The sequence below is a fragment of the Mastomys coucha genome, unplaced genomic scaffold (genome assembly GCF_008632895.1).
Source record: "Mastomys coucha isolate ucsf_1 unplaced genomic scaffold, UCSF_Mcou_1 pScaffold8, whole genome shotgun sequence".
Classification (NCBI taxonomy): Eukaryota; Metazoa; Chordata; class Mammalia; order Rodentia; family Muridae; genus Mastomys; species Mastomys coucha.
The window spans coordinates 3320253-3340210 of record NW_022196914.1 but is presented as its reverse complement, the minus strand read 5'-3'; the positions used below and the strand labels follow the sequence as shown (position 1 = coordinate 3340210).

The window sequence follows — 19958 nt, the reverse complement described above, 5'->3', positions numbered from 1 at the left end:
GGCACCAACTGTAAGCAGGAGGCTACCCGAGGAAAAGTCAGAACGAGCTTCTCACATTCAATTCCTTTCGCCCGAGGCTAGCCCAAATTCCTGTTGGATAGGGTCATTAAAAATGTTATAAAGTTCTAGAGGAATGAGCAGACTTAATGACAACTCAATAGAAACAGAGAAAGGGTGGAACCAGGAGACTTTATGGTCACTTGAATCTATATCAAGGAGCTTACAAATTATACATTTGTATAATTGGAGTCTCAGAACAAGAAAGACAAGTGGGCCTGAGGCACATCTGAAGATACATTGACTGAAAATTCCCCTAGTCTGATTTTAAAAGAATATATAAATTTATAAACTTAAGAAGATCTGTGAATGTCAATTAGGAAGAATAAAAGCAATATTCGTTAGCCTTTAGTACATCAGTGACAAGCTAATGACAACTAAAGATGTGAAGAAAATATTCAAAGTCATCAGGGAAAACCAAGACACATTTCCTTTCTTTTTACAGTTTTTATTAAGTATTTCATAACATGAGCATAGTATATAATATGCTGTGTAGCCTTCTGGCAAAAACAGATGACTATAGCTGAGTAACTTTTTTCCATCAGCCAGGAAAATGCTTTGTTAGTCAATATCCCCCAAGTACTTGGACACATAGTAGCGATTGACTCCAAAGACAAGTCTATGCGGTCCATCAAATACCATTGGTACTGAATTCGTACAACTCATTTTTCCTTTCCCCGCTGGTGAACATGTGGATGTATGCTATGGACATCCCGGAGATGATCAAGCATACCCCCTATAATGGTGAGGCCAGGGAGAATCTTGAACCACATCTCCACACCATTACTCACACTCCAAATCGTCACTGGCTCCTCAGAGGTGACGCCAGCTCCATATTATTTGTGTGAAATGTTTGTGTGTGTGTGTGTGTGTGTGTGTGTGTGTGTGTGACAGAGACACAGAGAGAGACAGAGAGAGACAGAGAGAGAGAGTGAGTGTGTACTGGTGTGAGCATACCTAGATGTGACTGCCATGATGGGCATGTGGATGTCAGATAACAATTTTTGGAAGCCCTCTCCCTCCACCTTGAACCTGAGCAAACTGATTTTGTAGTAGAGACAAACTGGTCTGGAGTACAGATGAAGGGCTCTCAGTGCAACACATGTTGCCTGGTCATTTGTACACAAGTAACCGCTGATGTCATATGAGAACATGGTCATTTAGGAAACTGGGAAGGAAGAGGCAAATGTCAGTGGTGGGAAGGATCCTGTGATCCATTGAGTTCTTAGGGACAAGTGAGAATAAGCAGCCCCACAGGGTGACAGAGAGATGAGCATTGGGTATGGTGGTATGCATGGCTTGAGTCTCAGCAGAGGCAGGTGGATCTGTGAGTTCAAGGCCAAACCCATCTACCAAGTGAGTTCCAGTACAGTCAGAAACCCTGTCTCAAAGAGACAAAAAGAGATAAGATGGTCAAGGACACTGGAAATGAAAAGCATCGAGGGTTCCCCTATAGAAATCAAAAGGCAGCCAGAGGTCCAAGGAGAGGGGCTAAGAGACGGGTAAATCTGTGGTCCTGCAGTACAGTTATATCAGTGCTAAGCAAGGATGGAGATTTCAACCCTCGGCTTAATAAGCCATTGAAATTTTTCATCTTTTGGTTGGGGCTATTTTCGGGCCATTTTTAAAAACTAACCTTTGGCATGTAACCTATGAGAGAGTTTCCTAGGCTGCCAGAGCAGCACAAACTTGACAGCATTTAACTTCAGAAGTCTGTCTTCCCACATCTCTGGAGGCCAGGAGAGTGAAGCCAAGCTGTTATTGGCGTAGGCGCCTTCTCAGCAATTCACAGGACAATCTCTTACATGCCTCTCTCCCAGCTTCTGGTGGGTGTCGGCAGTCCTTGCCCTGTCTGGCTTTGGCATGGGATAAAATAGGCATGGGATAAATTAGGTTTAGAGTCTGTCTTCACAGGCATACAGTGTTCATCCTGGGCATCCATGCCAAATTAACATCTTCTTACAAATATGGCCATCACTGTGTTAATCCACAGTGACCTTGTCTTAATTCAATTAACCCTGAGAGACCACTGTTTCCAATTATGGTCACATGCTGGGCTTTGATGTGAATTGGGGACAATGGTACTCATGTGCCTGTCACACCCACACTCTAGGTAGGAACACACATGCACAATGTGTATAGCAATTAGAATGTTGACTAAAGGAACACATTTAAGAAGTTAGAATGGGACAACAGTAAATGAATTAATAAATTAAATAAAGTCACTACTTTTTTTTTTTTGGACAGGCTATTATGTAGATCACGCTGACCTGGAGCCCACTGAGAGCTGTCTGTCTCTCAAGTATTGAGATTAAAAACATGCTCCGCAAGGGTATAACATTTGAAATATAAATAAAGAAAATATACAATAAAAGAAAAAAATAAAAAAATAAAAATATGCCCTGCTACTACATCTTGACAAAGTCTCTTTCAACAATACTATTTGTAAGATCCTAAATTAAGTGGATACTTATCCAAAGAAACCAACCACAGAAATCCCTGTACATCCATGTTTACTGAAGCACTGTTCACAGTGGCTGAGCTACAGAGCCAACACAGATGCCCAACAGTAGAGGAATGGGTGAGGGAAACATGGATGCACACACAATCAACCTTTTTTTCTGACACATAGAAAAAAATCTTATTATTATTATTATTATTATAGGACAATGAATGCAAATGAAGATAATATCACTAAGCAAATTAAGCCAATTTCAGGGAGAAAAATATCACCTTTTTTTCTTATTTGCGGTTCCTAGATTTCATATAGATACATAAAATTATGTATTCATATATGACACTAAAGTGGAATTAGAACTGGCTTGGAGGACACTGGTGGATGGAGAAAGAAGGGGAGATCCGAGGGAAAAATACCCTCTACATACACCCACACACCATTTTCTCAGGTAAATAGAATCAAAAAGCCTTTTTAGTGGGTGAGAACTTGGCTCCACAATGTTCCCGAGCTGTTCACACGGCCACACTAATGGACTCATTTAAACTAAGTAATAAAAGGTGTGGCAAAGGAGCACACATTTATTTATTAGGCACGATGTACCTTTTTCTAATTCTCTTCAAATATTTACTGTGCACTCCAGTCTTTGAGGCACCATTAGTTATTGAGAAGATTAATATCTTCTTAAAAAATAATCCTTTCTGAAGTGTCATTAGGGAGGAAGAAAAAGCATGCACAGACTTGAGAGTAAGGCTCTGTAATAACTAATGTTTCTGACGTTGTTTTGAGGTGTCCCAATAACTCAGTTACTGATTCTAAGACTAATTTGTGGATCCGCAAGTCCTGATCTATCGCCATTTCCCTCAGCTCCCTTCCATTTGTGACTTTTAGGTGGTTTTCAAATGTGAGCCAAACTATGGCTTGGAGCAAGGTATAGTGTGCAGGTGGGCGGGTCTCCGGGCTTCTTGGCCTGGAGATGGGTGGGAACTTGTTACCACACCTTCTGTAGCGATCCTTTCACACCAGTTCCCAAAGTCGACGTGGCTGTGGACATTTTACCATGCAGCCCCAAAGAGAGGTCAAAAGTGTCTTTCAAGTGTCAGTAAAAATCTGATGGCTTTCTAAGGACAGGAAGGAAATTGGATTTTCGTGGACAAAGAACTCAGGTGTGTAGCTACAGGAGGCGTGGTCGCACAGGGCGTTTCCAAGTGGTGCAGAGGAAGCACAGTCTACAAACCTCTGTTCTAACACGCTCGGTTTGCTCTGAACGCCGAAAGTTAACACGATCACCAGTTTGACCCAAGAGTTTGACATTTCAGGTAACTTTCAGACGGAGCGCTGGAGTTGAATCTCCCAGGCAACTCAAGTGGCTCTGAGCAGGACACCTGGCACGGGGCACTGGGTCGCAGCTTGTCCCCTCTCCCTCCAGGAAAACAGGATGCTCAGGGAGCAGCTTTTCCTCCCCTAGCCTCGCCCACTTCCCTTCTCACCGGTGCCGCCCGCCCTGTCCCGGGATCCGTGCCCGTCGTAGGGTCCCGATCGTTCCCCGATACATCCCCCTTGGGACCAGAAGGCAAATTCCTGTGGGTCCCAGGAGTGCCAAAAGTGCTCAGCGAGACGGGAAATTGCAACAGTACTGGCCCCTCGGCCCTCCCCCGGAGCCTTCCCGTAACTCCCGCCCCTGGACACTTGCCCCGCAGCTGATTCATAGCTCGGGCGCGGGGCCGCCTCCATACGCCGGGACAGACGTCCGCGCCCGTACCCCTGTGAGGCCGAGGACAGGCCAGGCTCCGGAGCAGGTCGCCAGGCGGGTGAGTACGGACCCGTGCGTCCGCGCTGCCCGTGCGCTGCCTCCATCGCTTCCCCGACCGGCGAGCCCCAAGCTTTGGTGCCCCGCAGCCTCTGCTCTGTCCTGCTGTTAGTTTTGCCTCCCGAGAAGACTGCACTCTCAGGGGCCACAAGAGGTGTGTCAGAAAAGTGCGGCCTAATTGGTGGGTAACTCTAAAAGATTAGATACTCTCAGCGCGAACGTCGCCGGGGCACCAGTCCAGGCCTGCTTTGAGGTTCACCACCCCCTGGCCTCTCACTCAAACGGTTGGGGAAACACTTGCTGAGTTAGAATTCCGGTTTGAGCCGATTTGGTTTCTCTCCTACTACCCTGTGGGAGTGGGAATTGATGGCTTTCCCCAGCCTCTTGCTTTCCAATCCTTAACTCCCACCTATCCCTGCCATTTTTCCTGGAATAGGTGCTTCCCTCTCCACTCAGAGCACTTGCATGAGGTGGATGTGGGGCTTCTGCGCAGGTGGAGAAAGCAGGTACGTCTTCTCAAGTTGCTTGAATGGAAGTGACACCATTAACAAGCAAGGATGCGCATAAGGGTCAGTGTCTCTGAGACTAGGTTCAAGCGAGATGCTGAAATCAGAGCACGAATACAAATTCCCTTTAATAGTTCTTGACCGGCCGCCTGTACACACACTCTTCACCTGTGCTTTCATCTTCCCTGCCTGCCTTGTGAGTGACCAGAGGCACAGAGATAGGGATTGCTTTCGGACAGACACTGCCTGCCTGCAGGACATTGTGAAAGTGCTTTGAGATCAAGCTGTCTCCAGGTCAGGACACCTGGAGGTAAGGATGGAAGTAAGCAGAGCAGACAGAATTGAAAGTGGAAGCTAGGTGCAAGGGGGCGGTGTGAGGGAGGACAGGAGAGGGGCGGGGCGGGGGATGGGGGAGGGGCGGGGCAGGAGGGGGGCAGCGAGATCTGCAATCCTAACATTGATGTAAACAGACTTGGAACCAGGGTCAGGTTACATTTTACATCTTAGTTTCAGTTTTCTTGTTTACATAACGATAAGGTTTCCTATAACTTTTGACCAGGAACTGTGTGCTTCATTTTAAGGTGACAGAGCGGAGATCTCATAGCCTCTCTGCTATATTTCCTATACTATGATTTTTTTTTTTGGGGAGCGGGGCTGGGGTAGATGATCCTGTCTGGTCTCTGTACTGCTCTGTTTTGCCTGGGATGAGTCACAGGAGTTCCCCAGTTGACCTGTGTTTGAGAATCATCCTTGGCATTTTTCAGCCACACCTACAGCTGCCACCTCCTGGGGATATCTCAACACAGTGAGGAATGCTTCCAGGTTAGGAAGATCAGCTACTTTCACTGCTGGGCACAGCTAGTTCGGTGCCCCCACTGGCCTCTTTGGGGCTCTTGGATCCAGTTCTGTCTCTTGGCTGTTTTTCATCAAAGGCCTGGTGCTGAGTGTCCAGAGAAGCTTGAGCCACACAGGAGCCCTCACTGTGGACGGCTTTCCCAGGTCTCCTTCACTTCATCTGCACAGCCCGGAGTCTGCCAGTGCCTATCCTCCACCCCCACCCCATCATCCATCACCGGCCCCGGGACCCCATCTCCAGTGCCCAGGAAGTCCGCGCATCTTGATGTTTTGTTTTCCTTGGTCCTGAGAAAAGAATCCAGTCTGGCAGACTGGTACAGTTCTGAAAGAATGGCTGTGGACCATTCTGCCTTTGACAGGGTTTGTGCTTTCCTGGTGGGAACTGGGCTGAATGTTTACCCACTCTGAAAGGAAATCACAGTGTGCACTCTTGCACTGTCTATGGGAACAGTAGGCTTTGGCCCTCTTCTCTGGACAGGAAACCTTTCTTAGAAAGGGGAGGATAGAGAGCAGAACAAGCAGCACACAGTGAGATGGAAGAAAAGAACACAGCACTTTAGCACCTAGCGAGAAAACCCCTCCCCAAAGTCAACATCCTTGTCCCTACCTGAGGGTTTCTTTCCCCTTAGCTGACCCTGGCTTCACTGGCTTCCTTCCTCCACGCTTAACTCTACGGCTTCCCAGGTTTTGCTTACCTTACATTACATTTGATCTGGGTTGCTTTGAAGTAACAGGAACAACAACAACTATCCTCACTCTGGCAGTAGGGAGTGGATGCAGCAAGAGGCTTCCCTCTCCAGCTGCTACTAGTCTGGAGTGGGCATGGAGTAGAGTGTATTCTTTTTCTCTTTGTAGTGACACATGCTGGAGAAAAAGCAACATAGGAAATGTTGTCTTTGGCTCATGGTTTGAGAGATTATAGTGTAGCGTGAGACAGCTGGTCACATTGTGTTTGCAATTGGGAAGGAGAGAGAGGTGAATGCTGTTTGCCCAGACAGCTTCTCCCCACACCCCGCTCTCCATTTCTGTTCCGTAGGAGATGCAGCCCTTGGGATAGTTCTGTGACTCCCTGAAGGACGGACTCACCCAGAGATGTGTCTCCTAAGTGTTTCGAACTCAGTCAAGGCAAGGCAGATTAACTATCATGACTTTACCACTTATCAACTTGACGCCCCAACATCACTTCTAAGTCATAACATGTGATAAATATCACTAGAAGATAGCTTTGTTTGTAATGATTTCAAGGACATATAGACACAAGTTTTTCAAGTATGTTTACATATATGTACATTTCCTAGCTGTAGTGTGGCGTTTCCTCCTGTACAATCCAAGTTGGAGAGCTTTGTCCACACCTGTACATAGATATTTTGTCAAGAGTTTCCTGCTTACCTAAAGCAGACTAGAATTTATGTACCTTTTCCCTTATTGATGGCTATTTTGCTTTAAAAATATTTAAGATTAGCAGCAATGCCTCAAGGAAGATAATGCTCTCAACTACGAGTACTGCTGTGGACTAGGATCCCGGGAGAGCTGTTTTGAGGCTAAAAGTCTTACCACACACCTCTACTTCATAGATTAGTGCACACGTCAACATGTGAAGTTCTGGTACTTCTTACCATGATGAACACAAATACATGTATTTACAAACTTGCAAGTGGATGAGATCCAGGACAGCATTTTAATTTGTATTTTGTTACTTACGACTCCAATTCACTATTTCTACATTTTTATGAATCATCTGTGTCTTATGATGAGTAGGTCATGCCTTCACTCAGTCTTATATTGAGTTGTCTTCTCTTAGTCTTTAAAAAATTAATTACTTTTACTTATTGACTTATGGGGGGAGGTTGCTCATGCTACAGAGGACAGGTAGAGGTCAAAGGAAAGTTTTGGGGAATTGCTGCTCTCCTTCCTACATGTGGGACCTAAGGAGGCACCTGTAGCCACTGAGCTATCTCTCTGGCTCAGGGTTTTTCTAATGTTATGCATTGTAGAAACTTGGCCCTGTCTCAAATCATAATACTCGGTGTGCAGCAGATAATGCCACGACTTCTACCTTAATGCTGCCTCTTCTCATTTTTCTTTAATCATGGGATGAGACACAAATCACAGCAGTTTCCATCTTAACCACTGTACGTATAACGCTCGGTGCCATGGAGGGTGCGTCCACAGCCCTCCGGCGTGCGGTTCTGGGGCTCTTTCCACTTTGCAGAACCGCAAGTCTGAGGCATGAAACTGTAGTCACCTGCTTCCCTCCAGTTCTCTGCTCTGTCTTTTTAATGGGACCAATAAAGGGCCCTCATAGGAGTGGAGTCACGCGGCATTTGTGTCTATGTCTGTCTCATTTCGTGTCATACTTTTTAAAACCCCGCGGTAGCAGCTATTGGTTGTCTCTGTGATTTTGAGGCTGGCAGCATTCCCCTGCATAGCCATCTATTTCCTTAGTCACATGCTGCTGGGGCGACTATCCTCCACTGCACAGAGACTTTAGGTACTTGCGTCATCAGCACACTTTTGTGATTTCTGGGCTTTGCCTAATTTGGGAAAGTCTTGGTCATTGAAAACTTAAATGATCTTATTTCTGCTAATGCTTTTTGCTAGTTTGGTTTTTATGTCGTAACATTACACAATGCATTTCTAAGAAAAATAAACTGAAGGTAACGATGGGACTTAATTCTTTTCTAAAATTTTAGATGGTTCATCCCGTGCATTTATTTAATGGCCTATCATTCAAAACTCGGCTTATGCCATCTGGGGAGGGGTGTATAAAACCAAAGCTAGCCTTAAACTCAGAAATCCCCTGCCCTCCTGAATGCTGAGATGCTTGTACCAAGACAAAATTTGGTTTTCATCATAAAGCCAATGACCTCTTCGTACCGGGCCTGTTTCTGGTCTGTGTTCTTCCCAGTGGACCTCTTTCCTGTCAGTGTTAAGTACTGGAGCTTTAATAGTATATTTTTAGATCTAAAATATATATTTATATTTTTTTCCAAAACAGATTTCAGAAATGCTTCTCCTACATTTTTAATGTTCTTGTAAAGTTTCTAATCTATTAGGTTTAATAAAGTTCAGTGGGGAGTTTTTACCAAATCTGCAGTTCTTGGCGATGGTGTTTTCCTCACTGTCCATTCTAATATGAGCACCAAGCACAGAGAAGGCAATGGCATATGGGAAAGGGTTGGCCTTTAGCAAGTGATTCACCTGGTCAGATCAAGTTCTAACCTGATAGGTGGCTAGCTGTGTCACAGGGCAACTTCCCTTTGACCTACTTGTTACCCTTAGCATCCTCGTCTGCCTCTGGGGATAGTAGTAGAGTCACCTCCACAAGGCTTTTGGAAAATTCATCCTCTACTTTAACTCCCTTAACAAAGCCCCGGGTGGGAACATTAGCCTCCAGTACCTGAGAGCGCTTCCACACTTCACTGTATAGCCTCCACTATCACTGGGCTGCTCTGATTGTCTCGCTGATAGTGGGAACTAAACAACCCTCGTCTTTATTTATTTAACGATAGTTCTAGAAAGCACACATATGTAATAAATGTTGGCTGTAATACAGTACCTCAAGCATCCATGTGCTGTTCAGTCACACCTGAGGATGTGGTTTATTTGCAGATTTCTCTACCAAGTCTAAAGTGCCGCCTGGGTTTTTCACTCCTAACAAGCAAACACATGACTTCCATGATCTCCAACAAGCGACCAGCTGCTGTCCATCCTCAGTCCACACCTTTGAGTATATAGTCTTTCAAGGAAGTCCAAAATTACATTGCGAGTAATTGTACTTCCTATTTGTGATATGTATGGCTGGCGTGATGGATATGCTGCTTTCTTTGAATTATTACATGGTAGGTGCCAAGGACATAGCTCAGCCAATAAAGTGCTTGCTGAGAAAGGATGAGTCCCTGAGTTTGATCTTCAATACTCGTATGATATAAAACAAAAGAAGGAAAAGAACCCAGGCATGGTGACAACGGCTTCTAATTCTGCTGCTGTGGAAGTGGAAACAGTCAGCTAGATCCCTGGGACTCACTGGCAGCCATCGCAGCCTAAATCGTCTGGCATGTAATCCTAATGACTCTACCTCAAAACTCAAGGTGGACAGATCCTAAGGATCGACACCTAAGGTTGACCATTGCCCCCCACATTTACATATATAGCCATGAAAACACACACACAAGTCTTACATGCTAAGGAACGAAAACTATTTTGGATTAATTTAACTTCACATATACATTTAGCGTCTATTCGTCAGAAGGATAGCAGTGTGTTTTTTCACTCAGGACACTGGATACTTATTGCAATTGGAATGTATTATTTTAGTATCTACACTGAGGGCCTAGGAACTCACAGGTTTTAAACATAACAAATGGTACTCCCTGGGGCTTATTCGGGTCATAAAAATTGCTAACTTCTTCCAGATCTGCTTAGTTGCCATGGCTTAGAATAAAATCAGAAAACAAAGTTAGCTAGTCAATTCTCCTGGCAAACATAGCGCAAATGTAAAAATAATAGAATTCACACTGCTCTTGCAAGTATGAACACATGAGTGTCAGTGTGCACATGCATGCACACACATGCATGCACACACACACATGCATACACACACTTTATAAAATGCTTTATGTTACAGGACCAGGTGACTCGAAAAAAGTGTTCATAATTTCCTTCATCTCCCTCCTTCCTTCCTTCTGTTCAGGCTCTGTGTTTGTAAGTGTAAGTAGATGGATGTTTCCATCCAGGCTCCTTTGAATTGTTTAACTAGAAGACCAAAGATGGTAAAAAGTGTACAGAGGCACTTATGAGTGACAAAGCAAAATGGAGAGGGGTTGTCAGGCCAATGAGCGACTGACACCTGCGCAGATAAGGAATCGGGCCAGTGTGGAGGACTGCTCCCAGCCAGAGTGCAGGGTTAGCTAGAACAGGGGCAGAACTTTTGAAGCTGCATATCAGAGGAGTCCATTGCAGGAGGCTTAGCTTCATCGCTCCAGTGGATGCAGTCAATCATGATGTCCAGTTGTCAGGCCCTTTAGGACGGAGCTCTGAGCAAGGTGGCACAGGTGCCGTGCCTTTTCTGCAGAGATGCTCCAGTGCAAATGCTGCTCTGAAACTTGCTTTTCCTCTAAGTATTTTGGAAGATCCTTCATGTCTACCTTAACCTCCTCAAATACTGTGGAGTTTCCCCTTGTGGGGGTGCATGGTATTTAACATTTCTGGTTCCTCTGAATCGACATTTGATATGTTTGTTTTATCTGTGGGGTAAAATCCTAGCAATACAGTTATAATTGGTTCTGAATCACGTCAAATGCACACTACAAGTTAGTAGATTCAAGCAGACTTCTGTAAGGTTGCTCTCTTTGATTCTCAATGAGCAGTGACGTGTATGTCTTGAACACTGACTGGTGAATGGCATTGGTGGTCTTGAGGGCATTTCTCTCTCTGACAATTCAATGTTGCCCAGACATTTGCATGTACAATTATGGATTTCCTTGTTTTTTGTAAGTGTTTTGAGACAAGGTCTCACTGGATAGCTGTGGGCTGTCCTTGAGCTTGTTATGAAGATCAGACTGGCCTCAAACTTGCAGTGATCCTCCTGCCTCTGCCCCCCCCCAAGTGCTGGCATAATAGGCATGCACCATATAACTGTTTTAAAGTTGACTTTTATTAATTCCTAGTTATCTTTCTTAATTTCTTTTTCTTTTTTTAGTATGTTTTTTCTTCTTTTCCTGAATTATATATTCATGTTCTCTATAGCTGTTTGCCCTTTAATCTTATTTTTAGCAGATTTCTGTATATTGGGAACTGTAACTCTTTGTCATACATTTCTAGTTAATATTAAATCTTAAAAATGTGTGTGTAGTCAGGAAAACAACCTTTATCTTTACTGCTTTACTGCTTTTTGGTTTCATATGATGTCCGCCAGATTACGAAAACAAAACAAAACAAAAACAACAAAAAACCCCAGCTATGCTTCATTAAGCTGCTTTTATTGGTTTCTATCTTGTATTTGTATCTATCTGGAATGTGTTTTTCTGGAAGGAGTAAAGCAATAGCAATAATGATAAGACTCACTGGACTTACTGTGTGAAGTCTCGCTGAATCTCAACTAATCCATTAATCCTCCTCTCTCTACATGAATACAGCCTCTTTCATTCTCATTTACAGAAGAAGCAAGAAATAGCCTTCACTTGGTCACACAGCAGCTAAGTGGTGCTTGACCCTATCAGTCTCCTATCACAGTCCAGGGCATAGCAGATGCTCCTTTCCCAGGACGTCCAGGTTATTGTTCTAATATCATTATGGGAACAGCATAGCTCTCTTCAAATGACTGTGATACCACACTTAGCATATACTAAGTTTCTGCATCTCTTTTAATCACGAATATTCCTTGGATTTGGGTTTTCCATTTCTTCTTTTGGCTTCACCAGTTCAAAACTTAGAGACTAAGTATTAACTGACTGAAGCTGAGATCACACATCCCAGAAAAGTTTAACTGAACATTGATTTAGAACTAATTCAATTCCTTATGTCAGGATTTGCTTTATGAACTTGGTGGACAGATGTTATCCACTGGAGAGATGCTGAGTTGGGGTAGAGAAGAAATTCTGGAACCTCCTAGGGGCATTTGTTTTGGGGGTGGAGCCTGAGAAGAAGGGAAACAGGGGGATGGGGTTGGGGGGACTGTGAGTCTTCAGTCCTGTAGAGAAACAATGAGAATCCTTCAAAGGGGCTCCCCAATCTTAATGGCAGTGTCCTCTGGAAAAGGAGATGATGCAGAACCTCCTCCAAACACATGCCACTCCACACTGCTGCACAGAACTCGTGTTGTTGATTTCCAATTTTTTCTCATTGAGGCTGAAACTGATTCTTGCTGTGATTTAAATTTTTAGAAATTTGTTGAGACATGGTGTGGTCTACCATATAACCTTTCTCGGAGACTGTTCAATTCTAAAAACAACGTTTTAGCTCACACACACACACACACACACACACACACACACACACAGAGAGAGAGAGAGAGAGAGAGAGAGAGAGAGAGAGAGAGAGAGAGAGAGAGAGAAAGAGAGAAAGAGAGAGAAATTTGCATGTGATAGCAGTGGCTCACTCACCCAGCCAGTATTTAAGAATTTGGCAAGTCACCCAGATTTTGGGAAGCAAAGGATTGTTGCCACTGCTATGTCTCATGAGGATAGTCTGTGGTATTGAAACTTCCCAGGAATATCTTACTTGTGGCTGAGCAAGACATTCTGGTAAGAGAAGGCCAACTACGTGTTCCTTGGCAGTGCATTTTAGTACCTGTGTAACATTCACACAGAAGGAGATTCAGAGAATCTGGAATGAGAACAGAAGTTTGCAGATAAGGATGAAAGAGCAGCCATGAACGCCAAAAAACACAGTGAAACACGCAAGATTTTCACATATGTGAAAACATGTATTAGGTTGATATAAATTGATCAGAATCCTGAGATGAGGAAAGACATGGGGGGGGGCGGGAGTGAGTGGAGGATAGACTGTAAGTTGAAACATGGGTAGCAGTTTCTCCAGCTCCCCAACCCCATGTGGGTCAAAGGTTATGAACTGGGTAATATTTGGTAACAGGAAAAAAAAAGCCTAAAAGGAAATTGTCATTTTCATTAAAATAAGTTGAAAGCAGAGAGGAGAGGCTGGGAGAAAACTGGTGTCCATTTTTCTTCAGTTCCCAGATGTTTCCTGGACAGCCGCTATGTCTTGGACTCTGGTGCAGTGTGTCTCAGACACAGATCTGCTCTCTAGTGCCACAGAGTCTGTTTGATAATGGGGCGAGGCAAGAATGAACAAATTTGGGGAAAGGACTCAGTGGTGCCGACAGACACACCCCTCGCCTTCATTTTCTTACTGAAAATGGGGAGTAGTATAATGGTGTGAGCCAGGGGGCTTCTGAACCTGCCCCCTGGGTGAATTTGAGGCTGGGTGCCTGGATGTGATGGACCCTGAGCAGTGAGAAATCTCTGCTCCATGAGTAGGTACTGATCTACCAGCCCACACACCCTCCTACCCACCCACAGGGCTCATCCTTGAGAGTGCTGTATAGCCAACCTTACCCTGGGTTTTAATTTTTCTCTACATGGTGCATGTGTGGTCAGAGGGCTGTGGAGTACCCTAATGTCATGTTTCTGTCTTGATTTCTGCCTTGACAATCATGTAGTCTCAGGTGACATCTGACTGTCTTCTACTGATACAGGAATTCCACCTATTGAGCTGGTTGCTTAAGGTCTTCTCTTGCAGATCAAGTAAGCATCTTAAATTTTTATCTGGAGCTGAGCTTTGGATAGATTCCCAATCCATCCATTCGAGTCTTCTGCCTTACTAAATAGTGGTGTTACCCAAAGGGCTTGAGCTGAAATTCTTGATGGTTCATTTGGTCTCCACCCAGTGGCTTATTAGCGCTGCCTTTGAAATCTCCCCCTAACACCACCACACTTCCACAGTCCAAGCCCTGTCCTCTACTCTCACCTGGACCAAACCCTGTCCTCTTATTCTCAACTGGACTGTTGATTCTGACACTGCCTCTTTCTACTCCTGGTTCCCCACCTTTTTTCTGCATCTCTTGGTCTCTGCTTTGTGTACATCAACCCAACATAGCTCTGTTGTTTCCAGTGCTTCACCATGGCAGCCCACAGTATTATGCCTGCTCTGTCTGCTCTGCTCTCCACAAACCCTCAATCTCATCCCAGGACTTCCTTTCCTGCTCATCCCCTCCCTTCACCCGCATCTTCCTCCTATTTGTTCTTGAGTCTTCTGGCCTTTCTTCCTCCTCATGGTCCCATCAAAAAATAGGTGACACCCTCAGAGTAGGGTAATTCAAGAAGGCTCTGTTACACCACATAATTCTGTCCCCCAGGGTTTGCAAGTAAGCGATGTCTATTTCTCCATAGCCTCTGGCTATTGGAGGGTTATTCCTGTGTGGTTTCAGAAGAGGTGCTCCGTTGAGTCTCTGAGTTGTGGCAGCTGCCCACTCCCATTCTGCCCATTTGAAAGGACTTTATTGACTTTGCCAGGAGGATTGCAGGCAACAGTGATGACTCATGGTTCCTGCTGCCCACCGTCCTTAAGTTGATGGTGCTGGTCCAGTGAAGTCACTGTAAACACTGTGGTGTCCTCTGTGTCTGCAGAGAGCCCATTCTAAGATGCCCAGTGGATAACCCACACACTGTGCTGCTGCTCCCTTATTGTACATGATCAGATACTAAGACGTTGATAGCAGCAATGGCATAGGACAAGTATAACCATAGACTGACGTACTAGCAGCCATTTTAAATTTATTAGTTCAGGGGCGTGGGGAACTTACTGCCAAGCCTAGAACCCGAGCTTGACCTTGGAGTCCAAAAGATGGAGGCTATTGTCTGACCTGCACCTGTACACTATGGGATGAATGAGAGTGCATGTGCACACATACACACATATACATACATACACATATACAGACACACATACATATACATATAAACATTTGCAGACACACATATGCACACACACATACACATATCCATATATACACATATACAGACACATACATATACTTTTACAGACATACATACACATATACAGACACATGTACACACACATACATACACACATACATACATACACAAATATATACACACATACATACATATACACATATATACACTCATACTCATACATACACATATACACACAAAAACACACACATATACACACATATACATTCAAATACATACATACACATACACACTAATACTCATACATACACATACATGCAAAAAACACACACATACACAGATATACACACACATACACAGATATACACACATGCATGCTTATACACACATATACACTCATATACACATACACACATACATACTCATACAATACATACACACACGCACACAAACACACACATACACATATACACACAGACACACAGAGACACACAGACACACACATAGACACACACTAAATAAATAAATGTAATAACGTGTAAGCTTACCTACTATTTCTGTAATTTTCCCGATTGTATTGTCAGACTGTGGCTGGCTGAGGAGAACCAGATGTGAGGCCAGCGAAACAGTAGGAAGGCAGATTGTAGATGACAAGAAATCATAAGCAATTCTGTCTTTATGGCTGCTGGAGAGGCCTATGAGACCTATATGGTGGTCTTTGAGAATACTGGTATTTTCCAGTTGCGTTGCCTGATATCCTTTCACCTCTCATTTCTGCTTACCATCACTTCTGAACTTCTCAGCTGAGTATTTCTGTGCCTGTAAACTTTAACTTCTTGATATAATGTCATGTGTTTAGAAATGTTTCAAATAGCCCTGTCATAGAGAAACCATTTGAGGTGCATACCAGCTCCAGAGCCTTTTATTTCATCTTTCTGACATGAGAGTTCCTTCCCATGGTGACCCCTTCACATCCCAAGAGTGAGTGGGAGGGGACAGTGCCTGGACCCAGGATTGAAGTCACTCTCAGCAGAGTGGCACACACATCCAATCCCACTAGGCCTCCCTCTTTCTTTGCTCCCTGGGTTCTGCGCACACTCTGTTTTTCCCTGAATTAGCTCTCCCTCTGGTTCTGGCATTCAGTCAGCATGTGCAGTTGTAAGTAGAGATCAGTTATGAATGGAATGATGTGTTTGCCAAGAGCTGAATGCAGCGCTGACAGAAATGTGAAGAAAAGCTGACTGCTGCGTCAGCACTCAGAGACTGGTGACCGCCGTAGTCATTTGCTTTATCAGTTCTTATCTTTGCTGTGGTTCCAATTTGCCTGTGAAACACTGTTTGAAAATAAACAAGTGTGGCAGTGGAACTTATAAACAGGCTCATGGAAGTTCTAGCTCTGAATGAAATCTGGGCAGAAGGGCAAAGGCTTGAATCTCTGCTGACTCAAAGTCCTAAGGAGAAAAGTGAAGATCAGGGCTTCCCCCAACTAATGGGCTTTAAACTATTAAAGGCAGAACAAGCTGGTCTTTCTAGGTCATCCAGCCTTCTTCTCTCTGCCCCCAGATTGTTCTCTGATCAAAGCACCTGATAAATCAGTGGCTCTCTTTTCAAAGGGCTTGCAATTTGCAATTCTCTTCACACGGAAAACAAAACGAAAGAAAGAAAGCAAAAATGGTATTGAATAATGAAAACTGCTTCCTGGAATATGTTAACTTTTCCCAGGTTGAATTTGGTGAGAGGAAAAGGGGAGAGTATAAATGGCTCCGGTGATTTTTTTTTTTTTAAACAATTTGTTTTTAAAATTGGAATAATGTGTTGATTAGTGTTTGTACTGTCATTTTGCCTGCCTGTATGTTGATTAGTGTTTGTACAGTCATTTTGCCTGCCTGTATGTTGATTAGTGTTTGTGCAGTCATTTTGCCTGCCTGTATGTCTGTGTACTGTATTTGTGCTGAGTATCCAGAGATGTCAGCATAGTATCAGGTCCTCAGAACTGTAGGTACAGATGGTTTTGAGCCACTGAGTGGATGCTGGAAATGGGACCCAGGTTCTCTGCAAGGGTACCCAGGGTTCCCAGCCTGTGAGGCATCTCTCCAGCCCTTCATGGGATTAATTTAAACTGAACCCCCCTTGAGACTATATTTGTCCTTTTTTCCAATCAGCTTTTGTTTGCTCTGTTTCATTTTTCATTTTTAACCTTTTTTTTCTTTACCAGCTTTGTTTAGATTGTTCAAATGAGCTGGCTAATTATTAAGCTCTTGCTACCAAGCCTCGGTAATCCATAGTAGGACATCTTCACAGCTGACTCAAGGTCCCTTGAGACTTGCACACTGTCAGCTATACTTCTTTTATGACCGAGGAACACTTCATGGGGGAAATGTGCCTTCATCCTCCAAAAGCAGATGACAAAAGACATGGGTACAGGGAGGAGAATGGGAGATTTTAGTCACACCTCTGATCACAGTTGCCCCAAGAAGCATACCAGGAGTTAAAGCTATATAATAAGGCCCTTTCTTGCCATTTATGTTTTTCAGATAATCAGACCAATGGCTTTCTCTGTGGTCCTTCATCAAGCCTTCCTCCTGGCAGTGTTGTCCCTGAGAACATCCCAAAGTGAAGGTAAGAAACAAAAACAGGAGAAGAGAGCATGGAAAGATGCTCCAACAGGAGCTTTTGGAGTTAGGCAATTTTCTTTCCTCAGAGCTGGTGACTAAATCACATGAGCTGTGGTAAATTTCTGGAAGCCACAATTGGCTCGGGCGTGTCCTCCCTCAATTGGTGGCACGTTTAGTAAACCCACTCCTCAGCCCTGGCTTCCTGCTCAGTGCTCTGCGCAGTGGTGTGGTTGTGAGCGAACCTGAGACCACAGCGCTTCACAATTGCTCTGTTCGATCTAGACCATTTGCCAAGGTATTTCCTTCTGAACCTTGCTGGGCAAGCTGGAACAGCGCAGACTAGTTCTGGCTGCTGAGTTAGAACAAGTTCTGATGCCCCTTAGCCACACTTGCTGAGAGCTGTTAGTCTTATAAAAGGTGGCTGAAAGCAACCAAAGTCAATAAAGCAGGAGAAACTCTCTTGAGTACAAACAAGGTGCTATCTTAAGTGCTGAAATCTGTTGACAGAGAAACAATGTTTGTCTCTTAGCTCTCCCCAGCAGACAGTAGTCTGGAATAAAGTAACTTTGTAAATGCACATGTAAATGGAAACTGTCAAGTATATGTGGACACCTCATTACTTTGAACTTCCTTAAACATAGACTCTTCAACTTGAAAGAGTTTCTGTTGGGTCATAAACTTTTCCTACATCCTTCCATATTATACAAAATTTTACAGTTTTTTCCTTCTTGCACTTATTCTTTGCAGTATTTGCTTTATAACAAAGAGTGCAGATGACCTACCCACCCAAGTTTCATGCATGGATTTATGAAAATGACATTTGCAAAGAATGTGCATAGGATTGCTCATGTATCTCTTAGAACTACAGGAAAAGTTACATGGGAAAGAGGAAAAGTAGTTCTGCTAGTAGCTCAAGTTCTGTCTCACACCTTTTACATCAAGGTTTGGTCTTGGCATTTGGGAATATACTATTTTTTTCTGACTTCTTAAATATCAGTTAATTGAGTTCTTTTATAAACTGGGACTGCAAGGTTCTTGCCCTGGTGGCATGTGTAATTTCCTCAGTCTGTCTTGCCTGCTGAACTCTAATTTCATTACAATTGACCCAAGGCTGAGGATGCAGGATGTTCTGGCCTAGATCAGAGCCCCTGGTTCTGAGACACAAAATCCTCATGCTGAGGGACTCCCAAGCATCCGCAAAGCTTTGTCACAGCTTGTTTCCCCAGCAGAGTCTCACGATGTGGCCCGACTATTTATGGCCTCTCTTCTCCACGTGAAACACACTGCTCTCAGATCAATCTCCGAGGCTGTTTCTGTTGTTTAGATCAAACTCATTTCCCTAAGTTCCTGGCAACCAGTTTTCTATTTCTGCTTCCAACTTTCTTTATGAAACAGGGTTTCCTTGGTAGGTCTTCATCTTCACTTGAACTGTGGGGACTCCTTTCAATTTCTGCTGCCTACTACATCTCCACTCGAACTAATGGGCTTACCACTTATTCAGCTAGCCAGGCTCCGGTATTTCAGATAACTTGACTTAAACTTCTTCCAAGGAATAGGACATATGTAAGACCCTTCAGTTAACCCTGGCCATGTTTCCATCAGCTAGAAGAGCTGATGTAGTTTTCTGTCTTTGGGGTATGTATAAGAACAGTTGTAAGCCGGGCGGTGGTGGCTCACGCCTTTAATCCCAGCACTTGGGAGGCAGAGGCAGGCGGATTTCTGAGTTCGAGGCCAGCCTGGTCTACAGAGTGAGTTCCAGGACAGCCAGGGCTACACAGAGAAACCCTGTCTCGAAAAACCAAAAAAAAAAAAAAAAAAAAAAAAAAAAAAAAAAAAAAAAAAAAAAAAAAAAAATAACAGTTGTAAATATGTGGTGATTTTTAAATTATTTTTTACATTCATTTAGCATGTGTGCATGTACACGCATACACTGATGTATGTGCGTACACGTCACTAAATGTGTGGAGGTTAGAAGACAGACTGTGGGAGTTGGTTCTCTTCTCTCATAGTGTGGGTTTCAGAGATGGAAACTCAACATTGTTAGACTTAGCAGGAAGTACCTTTACACACAGAGCCATCTTGCTTTCCTCCTATAAACATTCTAATAAGGGTTAAATCATGATATATAGAGCAAAACATAATTACAAGTGTGTGTGTGTGTGTGTGTGTGTGTGTGTGTGTACACAAATCCAATAATCTGTATTT

The 19958-nt window shown here is 43.8% G+C and overlaps 1 protein-coding gene and 1 pseudogene across 3 annotated transcripts in view; one reads left to right on the top strand and one right to left on the bottom strand.

Moving 5' to 3' along the window:
- Positions 1-618: 618 nt before the first annotated feature.
- On the bottom strand, positions 619-830 carry LOC116083735 (annotated as a pseudogene).
- A 3067-nt stretch (positions 831-3897) lies between these two features.
- Osmr (oncostatin M receptor) overlaps positions 3898-19958 on the top strand; it is a 75307-nt gene continuing 59246 nt past the window's right edge. For 2 of the 3 annotated variants that reach the window (XM_031360353.1, XM_031360351.1), the window contains exons 1-2: positions 3898-4323; positions 17673-17757. In XM_031360353.1, the coding sequence (XP_031216213.1) occupies positions 17685-17757 (73 nt within the window). In that variant the 5' untranslated portion in view covers positions 3898-4323; positions 17673-17684. Of the gene's footprint in view, positions 4504-17672; positions 17758-19958 lie in introns of all 3 variants that reach the window. The other variant, XM_031360352.1, reaches the window with a different exon arrangement.